Raw genomic sequence first — 19,524 nt, forward strand, 5'->3', positions numbered from 1 at the left:
TAAAGCTAGAGCGCGCAAATGGCGTATCCCGCGCTACTTTTCAACCCCCTGAGAGGGGAACATTGAAAAGTGATGAGGGAAACGAATATTTGCGGCTCGATACGTATCCCGACACCGTTCGAGTCTCTTTGGAAAACGTCTCGGCGACCCGTTTCGTACTCGGCTTTCCGGTTTTCCGGCTTGAAAATATATCACCTCGGCTTATCCGTTCGCGCGGCGCGAGCGCGAAGTAATCTCATAAGATTTACCTATACAAAATGCAACAGCTACGGCCTGGTGCTGGGCACGGGGACCGGCCTCGTGAGGGAGACCGCCGGTCTGGTATTGGGCAATTACTTCAGAAAACGTCGGGAGTTCGTCGAGATGGTGGTGCAGGCCGGCACCGGCGTGGGAATAGTGCTCTTCAGCGTCGTCTACAAAGAGGCGGTCGGGTGAGTTATCGCATATATTATACGGGATGTATGCATTAGCCAATAACCAACCACCCCCCCCCCCGCGCGTAGGAATGCGCGCGACCCCCGACCGACATTTCGCTCAAGCCGAGCGGAGAAGATCCAATTAACCTTCGGGTCGCGCCATTTCTTCGCACGTGTGTGTGGGCGTTGCAAATTTAATATGTCGCTCGCTCGCTCGCCGTCTTTTTTTCCATCGCGCGCGCGAACGACGAACGGACAAAACGAACTTCCGGCGGCCGCCGAAAGAGCCACGAGGATCGACTACCGACCTCGTCGCTCGCCTTTGATGTGTTCGCCATCGTGATTACCGGCGAGCGAGCCCGTTCACCACGCGATCATCCGAATTAATTTACATTTATTAAAAGTGCGACTTACGAAAGACTTATAGACGAACACGTAGGTAGGTAAGATTACCACAGGATCACAAATTTTTTTCGAAAGTTCACCCGGACCAGATATTTCTTATGAACTTTAGGTCGTTGAAACCGAATACCGAAGCCCGTTCAAACCCCGTCACGTCAGATTTTTTATTTATACGAGAAAAACCATCAAAGTCAGGGATGAAATATCAAGTAACAGGTCGCAAGCACCTGAAACATTGTTCATTTACTCATAGCCATCTGAACTCATAAGCCTTAGACCCATTAAAATGATTGCGACCTGTTACTTGATATTTTATCCATGATTTTAGTTTTTCTCAAATAAATAAAAAAAACTGACGCGATGGGGATTAAACCGTCTTCGGATTCGGTTTCAAACGACCTAAAATCTATACGAAATACCTGGTCCGGATAAACCTCCGAAAAGAATTGTTTTTGTGTTCCTGTGTTATTTATTCCACGACAAGTAAATTAAAGCTGCGCCGGCTGCGAATAATGAATCTTTCAGACCGAATTACCAAATAGTTTTTTAATGAATTCCTAGAAATTAAAGTAAGAGCAGAATTTTATATATTGTATATCATTTAATTTTGATTTAAAAAAAATGTCACCACAGGAAAAACGGATAAAAGAACAGCACACATAATTATGTTCCAGTTTTCGAAAAAGCTGGAACAACGCGCGTTATAAATAAATCTCTCTTGCAAATAAACCTCCCGGTAGAGGCAGAGAAGTTGTACGTGTATATATAGTCGCGGCGCGCAGTTATTTTTCGTGAAAGCGGTATTCGAGAACGATGAATTTCGCCAGTAGCGGCAACGATATTTGACGACAACGACTCCCGAAACAAACTGCGCACGAGGAGAAGTCGCGCGGCCGCGTGTAACATACGGACAAAACTGCTTTCAATGCGCGCCACCCTTTTATCGTAGATTTTCACGCGACTGCATGTCCACCGACGTACGGACGTTGCGGCACAACGACAGTTTCCGTGCACAAAAAAAAAACAGCGAACAGATTCAACGTGGAATAATTGAACGTTCTATACGGTTCAACCCTTTATTTTCTCTTTCTCTCTCCCTCTCTGCGCGCGTTTCTCCCTTTTCGGCTCTACCTTTCACCATCGAAATAGCTCGTTTGGAGCTCGCCACGGACGTTCGTTAGTATCATTGATCTATTACCCGCGAATGTACAGCAAATTATTTTCAGTTGTATCTCATTCCCGAATGTCCTTCTGGCATCGTGAACCATACGGTGAGATTAAATCCGGCTTATTCTCAGCGCGGAAGACCGCTGTTTCTATTTAATCATCGTTGTATCATTCTATATCAAGGCACATATTAATCATTCAGTAATAATAATTTAAACTAGATTGTTTTAATGAAAAGACAAGTAAATAAGGGAGCGCCTGTTGCGATCAAGGCTGGAAAAATAAACGACGTAATTTTTATTTTATGTAACTATTGCGCGAAGCATCAAAATCTTTCATGAAATAAAAATTACGTGATTTTTTTAATTATAATATATTATTCCTTTTCTTTTCCTTTTGAGCAAAAGTTCTTTTTTGGTAAGAACATATAATAATTCACACACACACACACATACCCGCTATTTTATAACGTAGTTATGAAACTGCCTGAAGACATGCTAATTACGGAGTTGTACGGAAACTAAGAGAATCTAGAGAGAGTTATTATATGTATAAATCTGAAATATATTTTCAGCTTTATTTTTAGTTTTATAAATTGCACGACGAACACAATTAGTTTTTAAACGCAATCATAAATTGAAGCTGAAAATAATACTATAAATTAAAATAATTTTTAATTTTAATAATAATATTGCTAGCACTTTAAAATATTAAATAATTTATTTCGAAAAGGTCAACTGTTTTTGATGTCCAGTTTATAAAATTAAAAGTATATTTAAAATGTATATATAAAATATTATTAGAAAGAAAGAGGAAAGAAAAGAGGAGCACCAAAATCTAACCTTGTTCGCAATAGACACTTTTTATTTTGTATTAATCATTCAATATTAAAAACTGAAAATTTTAGGTAGTGATAAAAACTCTTTGAAAAAAATCATATAACAAAATTTTATTCTTTATTTAATTACGACTTTTATTAGAAGCCGTAATTTTTTGACGTAATTTTAAACGCGCGTAAAACTATCATGCGTGTATTTCTTTTAATTAACGTGCGTTTCATATTAAACCTAGAATCTTATTAAAATGATGTTGAAGAGCAACATTTTATTATGTGGTTCCTTAGATTTCAATCATTATATAAAGCTCTCAATTTTTAATATTAAATGATCAATATGTACCTTGATATTGGAACGAGTTTTCTTAGTTTTCATACGACTCTATAATTAAAAAATCTTTAGACAATTTTATAAATGTATTATAAAATAGCGGGTATGAATATATATATATATATATATATATATATATATATATATATATAATGTATGAATGTGTGTGTGTGTGTGTGTAATTTATACATCTGCTATTTTATAACATATGTTATTACAAAAAAGTAACTTTTGCTTGGAAGTAAAGAAAAATAAACATTACGACGTAATTTTTATTTTATAAAATTATCGTGATTATAAATTAATGAATGTTGATTGAAATTTCTGTTGACGAAGGCGAGATATTTACCGTAATTTAACTCTCATGTTTGTCAACCTGTATATAGATAAAATGCTATACATGCGGGTTATTAAACGTGCACTTAATTGTCGCTGCTATGTGTGGCAGTTTCTGTTAGGTATAAAAGCATGTCCAATTATTATAGAGATTGGGCTCTTCTAGATCGATGGATATAATATCATCAGGTTGTTAGAGTAACTGCCTAAGTCGATGTATAAGTAACTCGATAATTGGATAAGTTTACCTAACAGGTTGACGATATGCCGAACTAGTTTACACTATAAAATATGGAAATATCTTGAAATGCTCAAAATAGTAAGGGAGACTGGAGTTATTGACTATGTAAGGATAAGTAGACTAATTGGATCTACATTCAAAATTAAATTCAAAACAAAGTTCTAGAGGTAGTTACAGCCATGTTTGTAGATACAGCAGACATTGCTGCTTAATTGCTCAAAATATTTCGGCACAGAATCACTCTGGGAAAAATAAGTACGGTTATAATCCACTTTGGAGCCCACGATTATGTAAACAAATTATTTGAATTATTTGTAATCCTACTGTACTTATTTTTCCCATAGCATGTTGTTCAAAAAGCACGAAGTATTATCTAAAAATTATATAGGCAAGTAAAAATTTTACAATTAAAATCCAGCTATAATTATTGTTGATCTCTCTTTTTAATTTTAATTATATTATATACATTTTATTTTAAATATTGCTTAAATATTTTTAGTCTTATATTTTTTGTTCTTAAATTGTTATGCAATTGTCTAAATATTCCATCTCTGTTTAGATATTAAGTATTGATTTTACTTAATATATTCGTATAATTTATTTTATATTATACTACGTCTTATATTATACTACGACTTAAAAAAAATATATTAACAAATCAATCTTATCCTGAGATAACAAATACACGTGTTAAATACTTTTGATAGTGATGAATGTTATAATATTCTTTTGTTTTCTATAGATATATTTAATTTATAAGTGACTTTGCTTGTTATCGAGAAATAATTTAAAAATTAAACATTTAAAAAAATTTTTATGTTATAATTAAAAATTAACAATAATAAATAAAATTTGGATAAAAATGTCAAACATCAAGATGAGAGAGTTTATATCGATTTACAATGAATCTTGGTGCTTAATAATAATTTTTGTAATTACCAGTTTATGTAAATTGCGCGCTGCATATTCATCGGCTTTGAAATTTAGTTCTCAACTGAAGTCGGAATATGTAATATCACATTTTTTTAAATTTATCTAATTACAAGATACCGCCAAAAATATATGAAAATCTAGGTTCAAATTCTGAGATGTTATTGCAATGAATTTTTTTACAAAAAGTGCTTTAAAATCCTCATGAGCATCAGTATTATCAAATTACTTATTAATTTTTTAAAATTAAAATGAAATAATTAATTAATTGTTTACATATTTCAACTTTAGTTTAGACTATTTCAAGACGGACTAATGCGTGACGCATAGTTCATGTGAGCTGGAAATTGTAAAAATTGAAAATTATTAAAATAATTAAATGTGAGTTTTATTTCAATTTTTGTAAATTATACGAAAATAAAAATATATTGAGAAATACGTTAATAATATCTGTAATATATATTATTATATTTAATATATCATTTCTTTAATTCAACAATACTATAGTCAACTTATCCCGACTACTTAATACATAAGGAACGTATTCGATAAACACAATTTCTCATATCAATTATTAGTTTTTTTATTTATTATTACAATATTATTAGATAGCCTAAATATTTAATATTTAGTAGTAACCGATATAGGGCTTGTTTTTTAATAATATTTCTTAATTTGAAAAGTTGATCAACTAGCTCTAGTTCCTCCTACTTACGCGGTGAAAAGAAATTAACACAAAAATAACAATGCATGATATTAGAAACTCGATCATTAAACGATGAACAAATATTCTTTCTTAAATAATGTATTTTTTTCTACTTAACATTTTAAATGAGAGAAGAACATTTTAATTGAGAGAAGAGAATTATCAGAGTTTCAATTATCTCGAGGCTATATTGGTTTACAAAATAATTTATGTTGCGTACAAAAAACTTTGATAAAACGAATATAACTTATTACACAATTTGCGCTTGTACAGTTTTATTTCAATTAAAAACATTTTTTGATAGCAAAGTGAATTTATTAGTAAATTAATATTAGCATGAAACTAGCTAGGTAATCTACGTTTTATCTCGCGTGAGAATCACTGCATTGCGGATGTGGTTCACCAGACAAATTTCTTTTTACGATTATGTTAGTGTTATTAGATTTGTTCTCTCAAGTGGTATCTCTTCTACGCTTTCATACTTCTTTCCCTCTTCGTCCTCTCTTTCCAAAGCGGCAAATGGCACTTCTTTCCAAACTCGAAAGATGAAAGTTCAAGCGAAGGAGAAATATCCATTAATTTATAGTGAAAAGTACATTAAGAGCATCAAACATTGTTCTTAACGATTTAATCATTATTTTTGTCAACTCGCGTTAAACAGACCCACCGAACTAAATCTATCGAATTAAATTTATCAAGTTACATGTAGTATACCGCAGAAATTTCTGTGCGTTACTCATTCAACCTATTGTGTATCACGTTTCGTATTAATTGATCCAACCAATTGATCCAATGATATTCACTCGAGCGAAGTGATAGTCGTAAAGAGGAATCCAGATTAAACTGCATGGAATTTATTTATTTCCGCGAAATTGCGTGTCTCGCCTCCCCCTTCCTCCCTGGAAATCGATTATCCTTTGTACGTTACCGTAAATTTCGGGACTATATCTCTGAAACGTCGATTGTGTAATAAATTTTTCAACCTTCTCTATTATATCGCGTGGGAGGCCGTATGCAATATGATTTAACTTTACCATATGCGTAGGCCGGCGGATAGGGCACGGTACATGGTTGTTGAGCAAAACACGATCCGTACAAAAAAAGCGCGCGCACACACGCACACACACACACACAATCAGTGTTTTCTAAATAAGTATAAAAAATTTAAAAATATCTGTTGGCTTCTTTTATGAAGAAAATATAAATATAAATGCTCTACAAATGTTCATTCTCCCACTAAAAGAACTTAATATGATAATACCTAATACGCACATCCTTAGTGGATCTAAAAATATTTTATCGATACTGAAAGATGATTCTTAATATTACATGCACGCATATTAAATTTAAATAAAATATCTCTAAGCGTTTTTATAATTTTCGAAATTTTTTTTCTTTAATGCTCTCTATATTTTGAGAACAAAACATTTTAGTTTAGAACATACAGTTCATAGATTGTTACCTTCATAAAATGAAACAAGGATCTCCTTAAATTTTTTGTACACACACACACACACACACACACACACACACACACACACACACACACTCAATTCGTAAAATAACGACAAAGCCGTGGTCGTCAAAACGCATTCCAATTGCGGATGCGCCACGAGAGCCAGCTTTTTGCCGAATAATTCGCCATTTCTCTCCCAAGCGTATCGAACGCATCGACCGACCGATCGAGCGAACGCGCGGTTAATACGGCAAGCGGTTTATTACACGTGCCGAACCGTCATCGTCTCTGACCCAGGACATACGTGATAAACATTTAATATGCGTTTCCGTATCGTACGGGGAGCGCGAATGAGGGAAGGCGGGCGCGTAGCGCGCGCGCGCGCGCGCGTATCGGAAAATATATTTCAACTGCCCCACGAAGAGAGATAACGGCTCGTATCCGTGATAAAAACGTACCGGATATGTACTATGAATAGTCATGAGCCGAACGGGGAGAGGGGTCTCATTATCCTTACACCAGGGGAGGATTAAAACGTAACTTCGTACCGACGTATGTGGAAATATATTCCGCGGAGAGAGAACTCGGTTTTATTTTAATCTTCTTATAGCGCAACTGTTTGCAAACATTCGCCTTTCTCACACACAAACGGGAGAACATAAAGAATTTTACGGCGTCTGTAAGTATTCCACTTGAGGGGAAAATCCAGAAAATACAGAGGATTTATTAGAAAAGAACACATTCTTTGTATATATTTTTTTAGTAACTAGAACGAGTGAGAGAGAGAGTTAACTTTGTAATTATATTATGTACACTGGGAGTTAAAAAAAATTATATTTTCCTAGCGGATTAATTCCGCTCAAAGTTTAATGTGCTGAGGCACAGTTCTTTTTTTTTTTTACTTTTTTTTTAATTGCCTCCTATCTCTTAATCTCAACTTTATAATTTGCCGGTCGACGATTCACGCTTCAGCCTTTTTTTACGTAAGCTCGCGTAGTTTTTTTAAAACTGTCACTTTGCACAAGTATTTTTATCTCGTTTGTACTTTCACTTTGTTTTTCGTCAAATAATAAAATAAACAAAGACTTCCTAGCTTACGGGTTCACACCGCGCAATGAAAATATTAAAGATCGTTAAATGTTTGCAGAGCATTAAAACTTGACAGGTTTAACGCGTTTCTTTATAAAGTTTCTGCTAAAATAACAGCGCGTGAATGGATATTTTTCCTCGAAAGCAATACTGCCTCGCGATGCGCTCGTATAAATGTGAATTTCATAACTTCTCGAGTAACGAAATAATTTGGAGTCGTCGCTGCGCACCATAAATCGCAAGAGTCACTTTATTACACGATTTTTTGAACAAGTTGCAAAAGTCGTGCAAAAATAATGTGCGTTTTAGCTTCGAAAATCTACATCGAACTTTATCGTTCAATAACTTTACGTCAATAACTTTATATCAAACTAATTATTTACGGCGATTTTTTTCGCGATTACTTTCTGATAAGATTATGTTTCGATTAAAATATTACTTCATTTTTATACTGATATAACGACGATAAAATCGAATTATTTTAAGTTACTCGAACTTGATACTGTTGCATCATGTATAACGAATCATCTATTTTAGTTTATCTGTAGTGTTGATTTGTTTCAAAATATGAAAAAAAAATGCGTTTTTTTTTTTTAAACGCGTACTATAAACGCAATTATCTTCAAGCATAAAAAAATGTTTTCAACATTTGGAGATAATTTGCGTATGAGAGAGCGAGTATGACTGTAACGCAGAAAAACGCTTGCAAAGCGCGGAAAGTTTTCTCTCGGAAATGCAAGCGTAGTAATTTTCACTGATAGTACAAAAACGTAGCTGCGAGACGTAGCTACGGAGGGAGCGCAAGAACACGGCCGGCAGAACGGTCGTCAGCTGATTCGACGTTTCCTGCGATGATCGTAACCGTGCTGTGTACCTTCAGGAAGCTGGGTTGGCGACTGGGACTTCAATCGGTAACCGGAGCGCTCTCCCTGGCCTTCTTCCTGGGGCTGATTTACCGGAGTGCCTCGCTGTACCACCCGCAGCGGCGAGCTATATTACATCTAAAAATTCAGCGCAGCAAACTCAAAGAGAAGAAATCCGCGAGCAAGGCACCGAGGCAGCCGTTGGTCGACCTGAGCCCCTTGGGATCGCGTCCTGTGAGAATGCTCATGCTCGCCGCCGGTGCTGCTGGTTTCGGTCTTTACACTCCAGCTTTCTATATCGTAAGTGCACTCAGTGATTGTGAAGGATTTTACTTCTTTGAAGACGAGTCTCTTCAGACAGTTGTTATTTCCAGAGGAAACGTGGAAGTGACGAAAATTTTATTCCATCTCTCGTTGTCAATTTGTCTTTTGAAGCGTTACAAAGTATCACTTTCCCAAACGTGTCAAAAATTGCGCCAAAAACTGCGACTGCTTGTGATGTTGGCAACTCGCCGTGTATTTGCCTTCAACGATTCCGAATCGATACATCGACGGTCGAAGCAACATGCGGGCAATATACGTACGTAAGCGTCGCCAGTAGTTTAATGGCAAGATGGCAGCATCAAAGTTATCTCGCATTGTCGGTAATGCAACAATATTGTGTAATCCTACAGATTATTATAGCGACATAGTGACAACAGCACAAATTTCGATGATGACGATTTCAAAGTTGCAAAGCGACAAGTTGCTCGACCCAAAGTTGTCGTATCGCGTAGACATCAATTTGCCAAATGCGAACTCAGTTGCTGTGATTCTGACAGTAACACGTATTATGAACAATATGTCAGCAACAATACGGATACACGTTGCTATCTTTGGTCGAGTCAAGCTGGAGAAAAGTCCCCCCAGCCATTTCGTTTTCAAATCGGACAAAAGAACGCTCGCCGAATATACCGAAACGACAGCGAGGCAACTTGGTGTTGCTACAGCACGTGACTGTTTAGGGTTTAATGACGCGGAATCAAGCGGGCATCGGGGTTTCCTAATTTCGCGATTTCCGGAGTAATCTCGTGGAGATAGACGGGACCAATTTCGATAATCGATATTAGACGCCGGGCGTCGTTACGGGCGTCATTGTCCGCGTTATCGTGGCCGATCCATACAGCACGTTCTTTCCCGGCGCAGCCTTAATGAGAAACATCACTTTCAGGCTCTGCAAGGCTACCAGGACGGATTGGAGGCCAGCGCCCTGGTACTGCTACAGACCTTTCTGGGCCTGGCGGCGGCACTCGGATGCGCGGCTTTAGGGGTGGTTATCGTCAGACCTTCCGCTCAGTGCCTAGTGTCCAGGCAATATCTCTGTCAAGCGGCACTCATCGGGGTTGGTCAGTACACCTCGCGGTCGCTTTTGCATACATATGACCGTAGTTAACAAGTAAACAAGTACAAATTGCTAGATGTTCGGGTTGTACTGTGACGATGCTGTCACACGAGCTAATGTATTTTGTCGCAACGTATATTTCTTCTCGGTTTTCTTTTTCTTTTTTTTTTTTTAGAATAACCATGTCGTTTCGTTTTTAAACTCTTTATCGTTTCTATAGAATTTCCTGAATCCACACTATTTCTGTTGTATGTCTTTCTTCTGATGTTGATTTTATTGGAACAACACTGCGAAAAGGGCTTTCGTATCTCTAACATTTCAATAGATCATTTTTCGCTGCAGAGTCGTGCAATAAAGCTCTTTCAAGTGAAAATAAGATCCGGCGAAATTGTGAAATACGATACGTCATATGAGAGGAACAGCTTTTTGATTTGAGATTCATGAGCGAGTTTGTGCACATGAAAGTCTCACGGAGAAGGAAATTACGCGTAGCGAGAAGTGCAGGCTAGAAAATCGTGCCGCATGAATTTTGCGCGCGGACGACCTAAGAATTGTAGATTTGAGGATCAACGCCTCAGGGATTATTGATTCGAATTAGGTTTCTCGTCTGCTTAAAGCCGTAGCTCAAGTGGCGCTTGGTAGCGTGCAAGGTTATCACGGGCTTGTGCTGGCCTCTGCTCTCTACGGCGCCTCGCTCGGCGGCACCCTCTACTCTCTGAAGATGCTGGCCCTGGAGAGGCTGCGAGCGAGACACTTCGCCAGATCGTGGGCTTTGGTGCAAGCCGCGGAAGCCCTGCCCATCCTTCTCGGAGTTCCTCTCACAGGTACGCGCATGTAATACGAAATTTCAGGCGCACTAGTTTCCAACGGACGGTCCTCGGGTCAACCTTGATTTATTTTGGAGATCATTACGACAGGTCACGCAGAAACGATCTTTTCACTTCTCATCGGAACGCGAACTTACACCCGCATGCGGAGTATATTTACATTCATATATAAATATTTTTCTGTATAAAATAGCTAATGCTATAGGTATGTAAAAGAACAGTTTTACTGAAGTAAAAATTTTTTTTAATGATAGAAATAATTTTGCTGAAAATAATTTTGTTGGGCCATTCAAATGATTATAAAGGACGCTCAAGTATGACAAACAATACTAAAAAGTTTTGTTATTTTAGTAATCAACTTGAGCGTCCTACGTATAATAATTATTTTAATGGTGCATCAAAAAAATTATTTTCAGATTTATATTCAGCTTTTTAGAGAATTTTTAGATAATTTAGCAATCATTCGGCAAAACTTTCTTCTTTTTGTTTAAAAAAATTATACAGTTAAATGAAGAAGAGCGCCATTTTTTTCAATCAAGATAAATCTTTGTGCCTAATAATATTTGTATGAATTTTTAGAATTTTTAGTTTATCCACATTGCGCGCTAATTACACAACTTAACAAAAAATAAGTTTTCAGTACCAGAACGAGTTATTTCCTATAGATTTTTAGATAATTAATACAAAGTAATGAATTCAGTTTCCAAATTATTTCATTATGTTACATTTTTGAAAAATTTGCATTTGTTAAAGGTGCAAAGAAGAGCTATTTACTTTACTTTTCATAATATTGTAACTATGATATGTGATGTATTAAAGAAGTTTTATTGTAATCAAAATTAAATATGTTAGAACTTTTGACCCTCAAAAGGAATTTTTTGTATCAACTACGGCTAATATTTATTCTTAAATAGTACGTATATTTATATTAAAAAATTCCTATCTAAAACTGTTTACTCTAAAATTCAAACATGATTTAATTTTGACGAATATTATTAGGTATTAAAATCCATCTTCATGAAAAAATGGCATTTTTCTCTTTGCTTAATTATGTTACTCAAATTACATTCTAATTTCACTCATAATTGTAATACGTTGCAAATTATACTCTTACTATTTATTCTTTCCCTTTCTCATGTAACGTGAGTTTTTGCGTTTAACTGACAGCGGATATTACGTACTGTCTGACAGAACTATTATATACCCTTTCTACATAATATTTTGATAAAGCTCCCGGCTTTACGTCATATCTATTATAAAGCGCGTTATTACTTCCTCCTAAACGCAAATTCTTCGTGCTTTCTAACATCCGTACAACAGTATTAGAACCTTAGAGCTAGCGAGGTGGACAAAATCCGCTCTTCCGCTAAATCCGTCCCTACTAATGGTCTTACGGTCTCTGTGTATGAATTTAATGCCGGCGTCCTTAATAATAATAACGTACGGGCTTGGGAAATACTCTCCTCCAGTCTCCTCTCTCGCTGAGAGAGAATATTCAAGGAAGCGTGACAACTGTCACACATATTTGTAAGATTCGAGCATATTGCACTAGTAGAACTTCAAGTTTTGGTCACTTTGAGAAGCTCAATTCACAGTCGTTGGAATCTCATCAATTTGTAATTTTAGAATTTCCTTGCCCTTGCGTATTATCTGCCAAAAGCTTCGTAAAATTATGCAAAATTTTAAAATAAATAAAATAAACAGCATGTATCAGAGTGTTTTAAGAAAAAATGAAATTCCATTATGAATTAAGTAAAATCAATATTTTCTTGTAATATAATTGTCATACAATATTAATAATTACGATGATAATAACTGACACTAATCTCGTAATTGATATATTGTAAATGAACACTGATTTCTCCTAATAAGTCCATCTTAAAATATCTTATTTTTATTTTACCAATTATATACATATATTTCATGCAAATTTCCTTTGTATTTTTAAAATTATGAAAAATTTTCTTCGGCAAAATAAAGTTCCATCCGAGTCCCTACGATATGACACCAAGACTTCCGAGTCACCGTCTCTCATCGCATAATGATCTAAAATCTAAAAAAAGCCGAAGAAAAGTAAAATTTTTCAAGTTATGATTTTAGTTTTTAGATTATATATTTTTCAAAATACGCACCTACTACATGATATATAACAGTTATTTGTTTATTGAATACATTAGTAATATTATTTTATAACAAAAACAAATAAGTTTTTACCAAGCTTTTTTACACTTTAAATACAATAAGTTATACAAGTTTTTGTGATTATTGTATGAAATGTGCTTGTTACGCAAAGTACATGCACTTCGTAATCCAATATTTTATCAGAAGCACTTATGAGCACCTTAACTTTTTTCTTGTTATTTTCTATATGTTATAAACTGTGATATAAAATAAAAGAGAATACATCGTACCGCGTTACATTTTTCTTAAACAGTTTCATTTAATTAAAGTTAGTAATTTTGTGTTGCATATAGAATATATTTATAAACGTTTATTAAAGAAGCATATAATATCTTATTTTTTATGGTGCTATGTTTTATAATTACATTAAATTATTATTAATGCATTATGCAAAAGAAATCTTATTAATATTGTATCAACCAACGCAATGAAACACATATTGAATTGTTCAACTTTAAAGAAATATTTCTATATATTACTAATGTATTTGTAATAATTATGATAAAAAATGACTATTTTGCATATTGTGTAAGACATTGGGACGACACATTATAATTCGAAAGTTGAAATCATAACTTAACAAAATTTGACTTTTGGCCAGCTTCAGCGTCATTCAGCCAAAAGTCTTAGATCATCCTTCAGATTGTACGATGCTTTAATCGCATTTCTATCTCGTCCCTTCCCCAGGATACATGAACGCGAGCAGCCCGCGGGTTGGTTATTACGCGTGCACGCTGAGTTCCTTGTGCGGTGCGGCGCTTCTCTTCCTGGTCGGCTGGGGACGGCAGCCGGCGTCGCCGATCCTACCGGGGCCGCGTCTCACGAGCCTCGGGATTGTGCCGCCGCCGCCGCCGTGCGCGTGTCCGCCGCCGCCGCGGCCCCGGCTGCCCAAGTCGCAATCCCTGCACGTGCCGCTGGACGTCGAGGATATGCGCGAGCGCGAGTTCGTCGAGCGGGTGCACGATCATCACCACCCGATCGTCGACCACTACTGCCATCCGCAGTTCCACACGCCGTTGAGGCCCAGCAAGAGTGTGCCGGAGGGCCTTGGCCATCAGGATCCGTATCACCGTGCCAGGCCACCGCGACGTCACCGCGACATCACCGTCATAGAACAGATCACCACCAGTGTGTAAGACGAGAGGGGTGTTTTGGCAACCCTCTGACCCCTTATCCTCGGGTCGCGTCACTAGGCTAATGGGAACCAAAGAGTTCGGCAGCGTTCGTTTCAATCTGTAATTTTTATTTTAAATTTATCAGCATTCTTATCGTACAAGCATTCTTATCGTTGCGGTGACGCAGAGGATGCCGCGCTATCGCGTTTCATCGAGACGCGATCTGCATGAGTTGTTCAGGAAGTCTCTATAAAAGCTTTTATCTTCTTACCTTTCTTATGCTTCGAAAGTCACGTAGTGTGGGAACAAGCTTTTTTTATCGCGTTTTTTTATATTTATAATTTACGTCGCTATTAGATTTCGTTCTTACACAACTATTCGCTGGAAGGTCTTCCCTCCCCCTGTTATTTTCCACGTGTTTTGTGTAGTCCGCGTAAGTATTGTATAATTTGTCGGAAAATTTAGGATGGATCTTGAAGAAGGTTGGGGACCATTAGCGTAAAAGCCGGCGCGCAGTTGCAAGTATAAACGGAAAGTAAAAATAGTAGAACCATGAAAAGGGGAAATAATTGCGCGCGTGCAAGATAGCTACTCGTGCAATCGTAAATCATGAAAGAATGACAGTTAAAGTTCTTGAGAAATATCCCTCACGCTACGTTCTTTTCCTGGCTGCTAAGCGATCGACTATTAAATTGAATTGGCGTAAAAAGTCTGTATCGAATAGATGAAATTAAGTATATTATACGCGCACTAGGAAAGTATTTATTCGTGTTAATGCGCTTGTTTGAAGTATGTCACTGTCAGGGAAACGACGGGAACTGTCCGCTAGCTAAACGCATATTCAACGACAAAGTATGACGGATGAAGAAGCAATGTCGTTGCAAAGACATAATAAAAAATTCGATCTTTTTTTTTCATTTTTTATGAAAAAGATATTTCTAAACTTGTCTGAATACAGATGCAAAGATAATATCATGTTCGACCATCTAAGTAATTACACGAGACGCTCAACGAATTAAAGATACAAGGAAAGAATAGAGTAATTAATTAATTAAATGGCTGGATGTGGGTGGTTAAGTTACAATGTAAAAGTTGCTTTCTTAACTATGTATACTGCAAAAATAAATTCTGTTCTATTCTATATTAGACGTTCGCACTGGCTGTTAGAATGTTGAAATTTTTTGCAGCACTATCTTCTTGGTTGAATATAATTGGTCCTATATAATTTTCCAATCTGTATCTAATTAAATTTTTGCTTCAACAAAATTGTTCTTTTCGTATACTATTTCTAAAAATTGAAAAAAAAAACGTAAATGATGATTATAATGACGTGGTTGAATGGCTTCGTATGTGTCAATTCATTTATATGTTTTATATACCATCTTATATGAATATAATAAAGTTGCAATCTATATATATGTATGTGTTAGAGTTGTAAAACATGTCTATATATAATATTAACGTTATTCGAAATAATCGTCTGTTTTGTCAAATTCAGATGTCAAAATTTTTTAATTCTAATATTAGTATTCTAATGTTAAAGTCCGGGTTGCATTTATACCAATAGAATAATTAATTTTACTACAGCATCTCTCTCAAAATTTAGCTAGATACAGATCTGAAAATAATTTTATGTTAGAATATAAAAAATAATTATATAGGATACTCAAGCATATTAATATTGCTGCAAAAAGTTTTGATCATTTTAGCAACCAAGTTAAATGTCCAATATAATTTTTTTTAATGATTCGACATAATTATTTTTGAATCTGTACTTCAGCAAAATTTTCCATGTATAATTTTAATGATCATATATAACATTTATTTTGGATAAAATAAATTATTGCAGAATTTTTAAAAGTAAAAATTCTTTAAACATACTAAAATTAATTGCAATTATTAAAACATTATATTACACATTTATTAACATTTTTAAATTTTTATACATCTATAAATATACCTTTGTTCACATCTTTGATACTTCTCACTCGCTATCTACATCACGTTCGCAGAATGACGAATAGTTTTGAATGCATTATCTTCAAACGGGGATCACCACTTTGGCTTTCAAGCATCCTTGTTATTTCCATTTCGATCAAGGTGAATTGACGTATCAAGTTGGTTTGAATTGGCGACAGTTCGTATCCTTTTTCACTTTGACGTTGACTGTCCGATTAGTCGACTGCTAATCGCGCAAACATTTCAAACCAATATCTTCTTCGTCGTGTAGAGGATTCGAGATAACGTTTGCGCGCGCGCGCGCGCGCGTGTGTGTGTGTGTGTGTGTGTGTGTAACGTGCACGTTTGTGTAAAATGTAAGTGATTAAAAGCAGACGCGTCGTTTCTCGACAGTGATGGAAATATGTGTATAGCGCACGGAGCTGGTCTCCGGAAACACCCCCGCCCGCCGCAGGTATCGTTAAATATTAATAGGTATAAAACACATCGTGCGTTGGACGTTTCAAATGAAAACAGTCCCGAGGATGAAAGAATTGCATGCGGAAGAAATCCTCTCAAATGGTAGATAAATAAATTAGAACAAATTGACGGAAGTTGCAGTTTTCCCACTTTTGTTTAATTTGGTTTTTGCAATTCTAAAATTCTTTTATATACACGTGTAGATTCCTGTTTAGGAATCTATACGCATATATCCTTATTCAGAATTAATTAAAATTAAACCAGCTTCTCTTATGTATCCACAACTCGTATTTGTTGTAAAAAAAATATTTACGATATATTATCGCACTGACTCGTATTAGCTGCGCCATCATGCGAATGTCGGTTCTATTCCTATCAGCACGTAAGGTTAATTATAATCCCGAGTCACTTTATGATAACATAATTAGTACCTGAATATTAAGTGCTCTAGGTAACTAATATGAGCGACACGATGTTAGACGATAACTTAATTATATTCCTACTTTCTCGTATGACGTACTTTGCTATATGTCGAAAATTAATCGTCACGAACGATACGATTCATCGTGCCGTCACCCCGCCGCAGTTGATGGATGAGAAACGTAGAAAGTATCGCAAAGGTGTTTGCCGGCTGTAAGAAAGTAGTAATGTAGGTTACATAGAACTCGTAGTTGAATTTGTAATAGTTTGGGCAGTGTTATTACATATTAAGGAAGTCTACAGAGAAATAGCATTTCCTATATATACGTAATGAAATCCAATTAAATTAATACGCACCGTCGTATTGATTGAATCTCCGGAAAATGGAACAATCTTCGTTTCACGAAACGAACGATATTCGATTCATGTGACGTCTCGTTTGGGAAATATCAGAACCAATCAGAATGTATCCTTTTCTAGCTTATTTTCTTTTTCTCTTTTCACGCATTTCTATTCTCGACCCGTATGTAGGTCACGATTTTTACTTCCGAATTGACTAAGTGATATAAATTAGGAAGTTAAAGTTGTTAGAGCAGGGGCGCACAATGTATGGGGCCAAAGTTAGGTTCCCCAAACGTAATTTATATCGTTTAACGATCGGATGAAGTACCTGAGCTGAATAAGGCCCACTTTTTAATTTACAACTTAAAAACGCGCTTTACGTCTAGAGTATAAATGCTTAAAATATGTATCATATGATAGAAATAGGTAAAAGGGAATTAGGACCGGCAGTAACTCATTTGTTTAACAAAAACTTGTGATGAAATGATTATAATAAGCCTGCATTTCTATAAAAATTCGCTGCAATGTTTAGTATATATTATTTTATGGTTTATTATAACACGTTATCATATATTATTCAATAAATATAGAAATCTTTCTTGTTGCCGCCAGTAATAATTAACAAACCTAAAGTTTACTCTTTTATCAATCACAATTGGCATTTACTGTAAATTCAAAAAATTATATTTACAATCTTGTTTCAGATCCTTTTTAAGTAATATTAATTCATGAACAAGATTGAAATTATTATTGTAGAAACATTTATAAGTCCATGAATTTTTATCCACAAAATCATGGTTTGAAATGTCTCCTATGTCAAAATCATTCCAATACTCCTCTTCATCTTCAATTTGATAAAAATTAAAATTAAAGGGAGAGTATTAACTCACTACGTTTGTACATATGCAAAATGAGAATACGACTTCAACTATATGAATTCATAAGTATATCACTCAACACTTACATAAATTTATGTCAATATTTTTATAGGTTTTTTAAAAAATGAAAAAAATGAGCTTTATTCATCCCAGGTATCTTTAATGAAGAACTAAATCTTCGCCATTTACATTTTTCATGTCTAAATAGCTATACATTCGTATATTCCTCTATTACGTGTAAAATTGTATTACATTACCACGTAATTCATAAAAATAACAAAAGATCAATAATATATAAGACAAAAGATATTTCACGATGTGGGTTCCTTACGTAGACGTCCCACTGATAGAACTTGAAACGTAGAACCCCCTACGTTAGAACAAAACTGTTTTTACTAATGTGTAATTATCGACGCGTGTCAGGCGACGAATTTGTTAGATCGTAAAAGTTGTAGTCTATAATGTTACAGAGTATCTCTTAGTCGCGTTGAACAAAGTATCCAATTTCATTGAATCAACATATGTAAGGATCAACATAAACGTTACCAATCTTAATATTCGTTACGAAACCTTTTTTAATATAAAATATATATTATATACACATTAACTTTTGATGTGATGAATTGTTTATATACTGCCAATTTTTATAGGATATAAGCGAGTCTCGATTTCCGATGGTTGAATGCACGCAAAGAAGAAATCGCATGGTAATTTTACAAATTCGCTGATGAGAATTGAACATTTTCGTGTTTTGTCGGAACACATTTGTAAACGATTTAAGGACATTTTTTTGTAAACTAGTCGTTTTCAATCATTAAATCGAGATTGTTAACGAATTTACACGACAAATAGTTTACTTCGGACAGTAAACAAATTTAGTAAAGATCGTGAGATTTGTCACTTATGTCACCATATCGTAATATTTCGTTACATAAGACTCAGAAGATGTACACATTATTTACAATAATTTTCAAGCATTGTATCAATTTGATTGTTTAGTAATATTTTTATATAATAGCAGCTTATCTCTACTGCCGTTATAAAATATATAATGTTATGATTATTAATAAATTTTATAAAAGCAAAAAATATTAAAACAAATGATTTAGGAGCTTTCCATTTTTTTGTATGTATAAACTCATGTTATTTAATGGGATGTATAAAGAATTAAAGGAAAACAAAAGGGTAAA

General features: G+C 35.2%; 1 protein-coding gene across 2 annotated transcripts in view; it reads left to right on the forward strand.

Moving 5' to 3' along the window:
* Nucleotides 1-15,840, forward strand: part of LOC105839493 (monocarboxylate transporter 4) — an 88,806-nt gene extending 72,966 nt beyond the window's left edge. For both annotated transcript variants that reach the window (XM_036283462.1, XM_036283461.1), the window contains 5 exons: nt 267-431; nt 8,790-9,072; nt 9,983-10,157; nt 10,771-10,977; nt 13,849-15,840. In XM_036283462.1, coding sequence (XP_036139355.1) covers nt 267-431; nt 8,790-9,072; nt 9,983-10,157; nt 10,771-10,977; nt 13,849-14,297 — 1,279 coding nt within the window. In that variant the 3' untranslated portion in view covers nt 14,298-15,840. The remainder of the gene's footprint in view (nt 1-266; nt 432-8,789; nt 9,073-9,982; nt 10,158-10,770; nt 10,978-13,848) is intronic.
* Nucleotides 15,841-19,524: the final 3,684 nt, after the last annotated feature.

Source organism: Monomorium pharaonis, chromosome 2, assembly GCF_013373865.1.
Source record: "Monomorium pharaonis isolate MP-MQ-018 chromosome 2, ASM1337386v2, whole genome shotgun sequence".
Taxonomy (NCBI): Eukaryota; Metazoa; Arthropoda; class Insecta; order Hymenoptera; family Formicidae; genus Monomorium; species Monomorium pharaonis.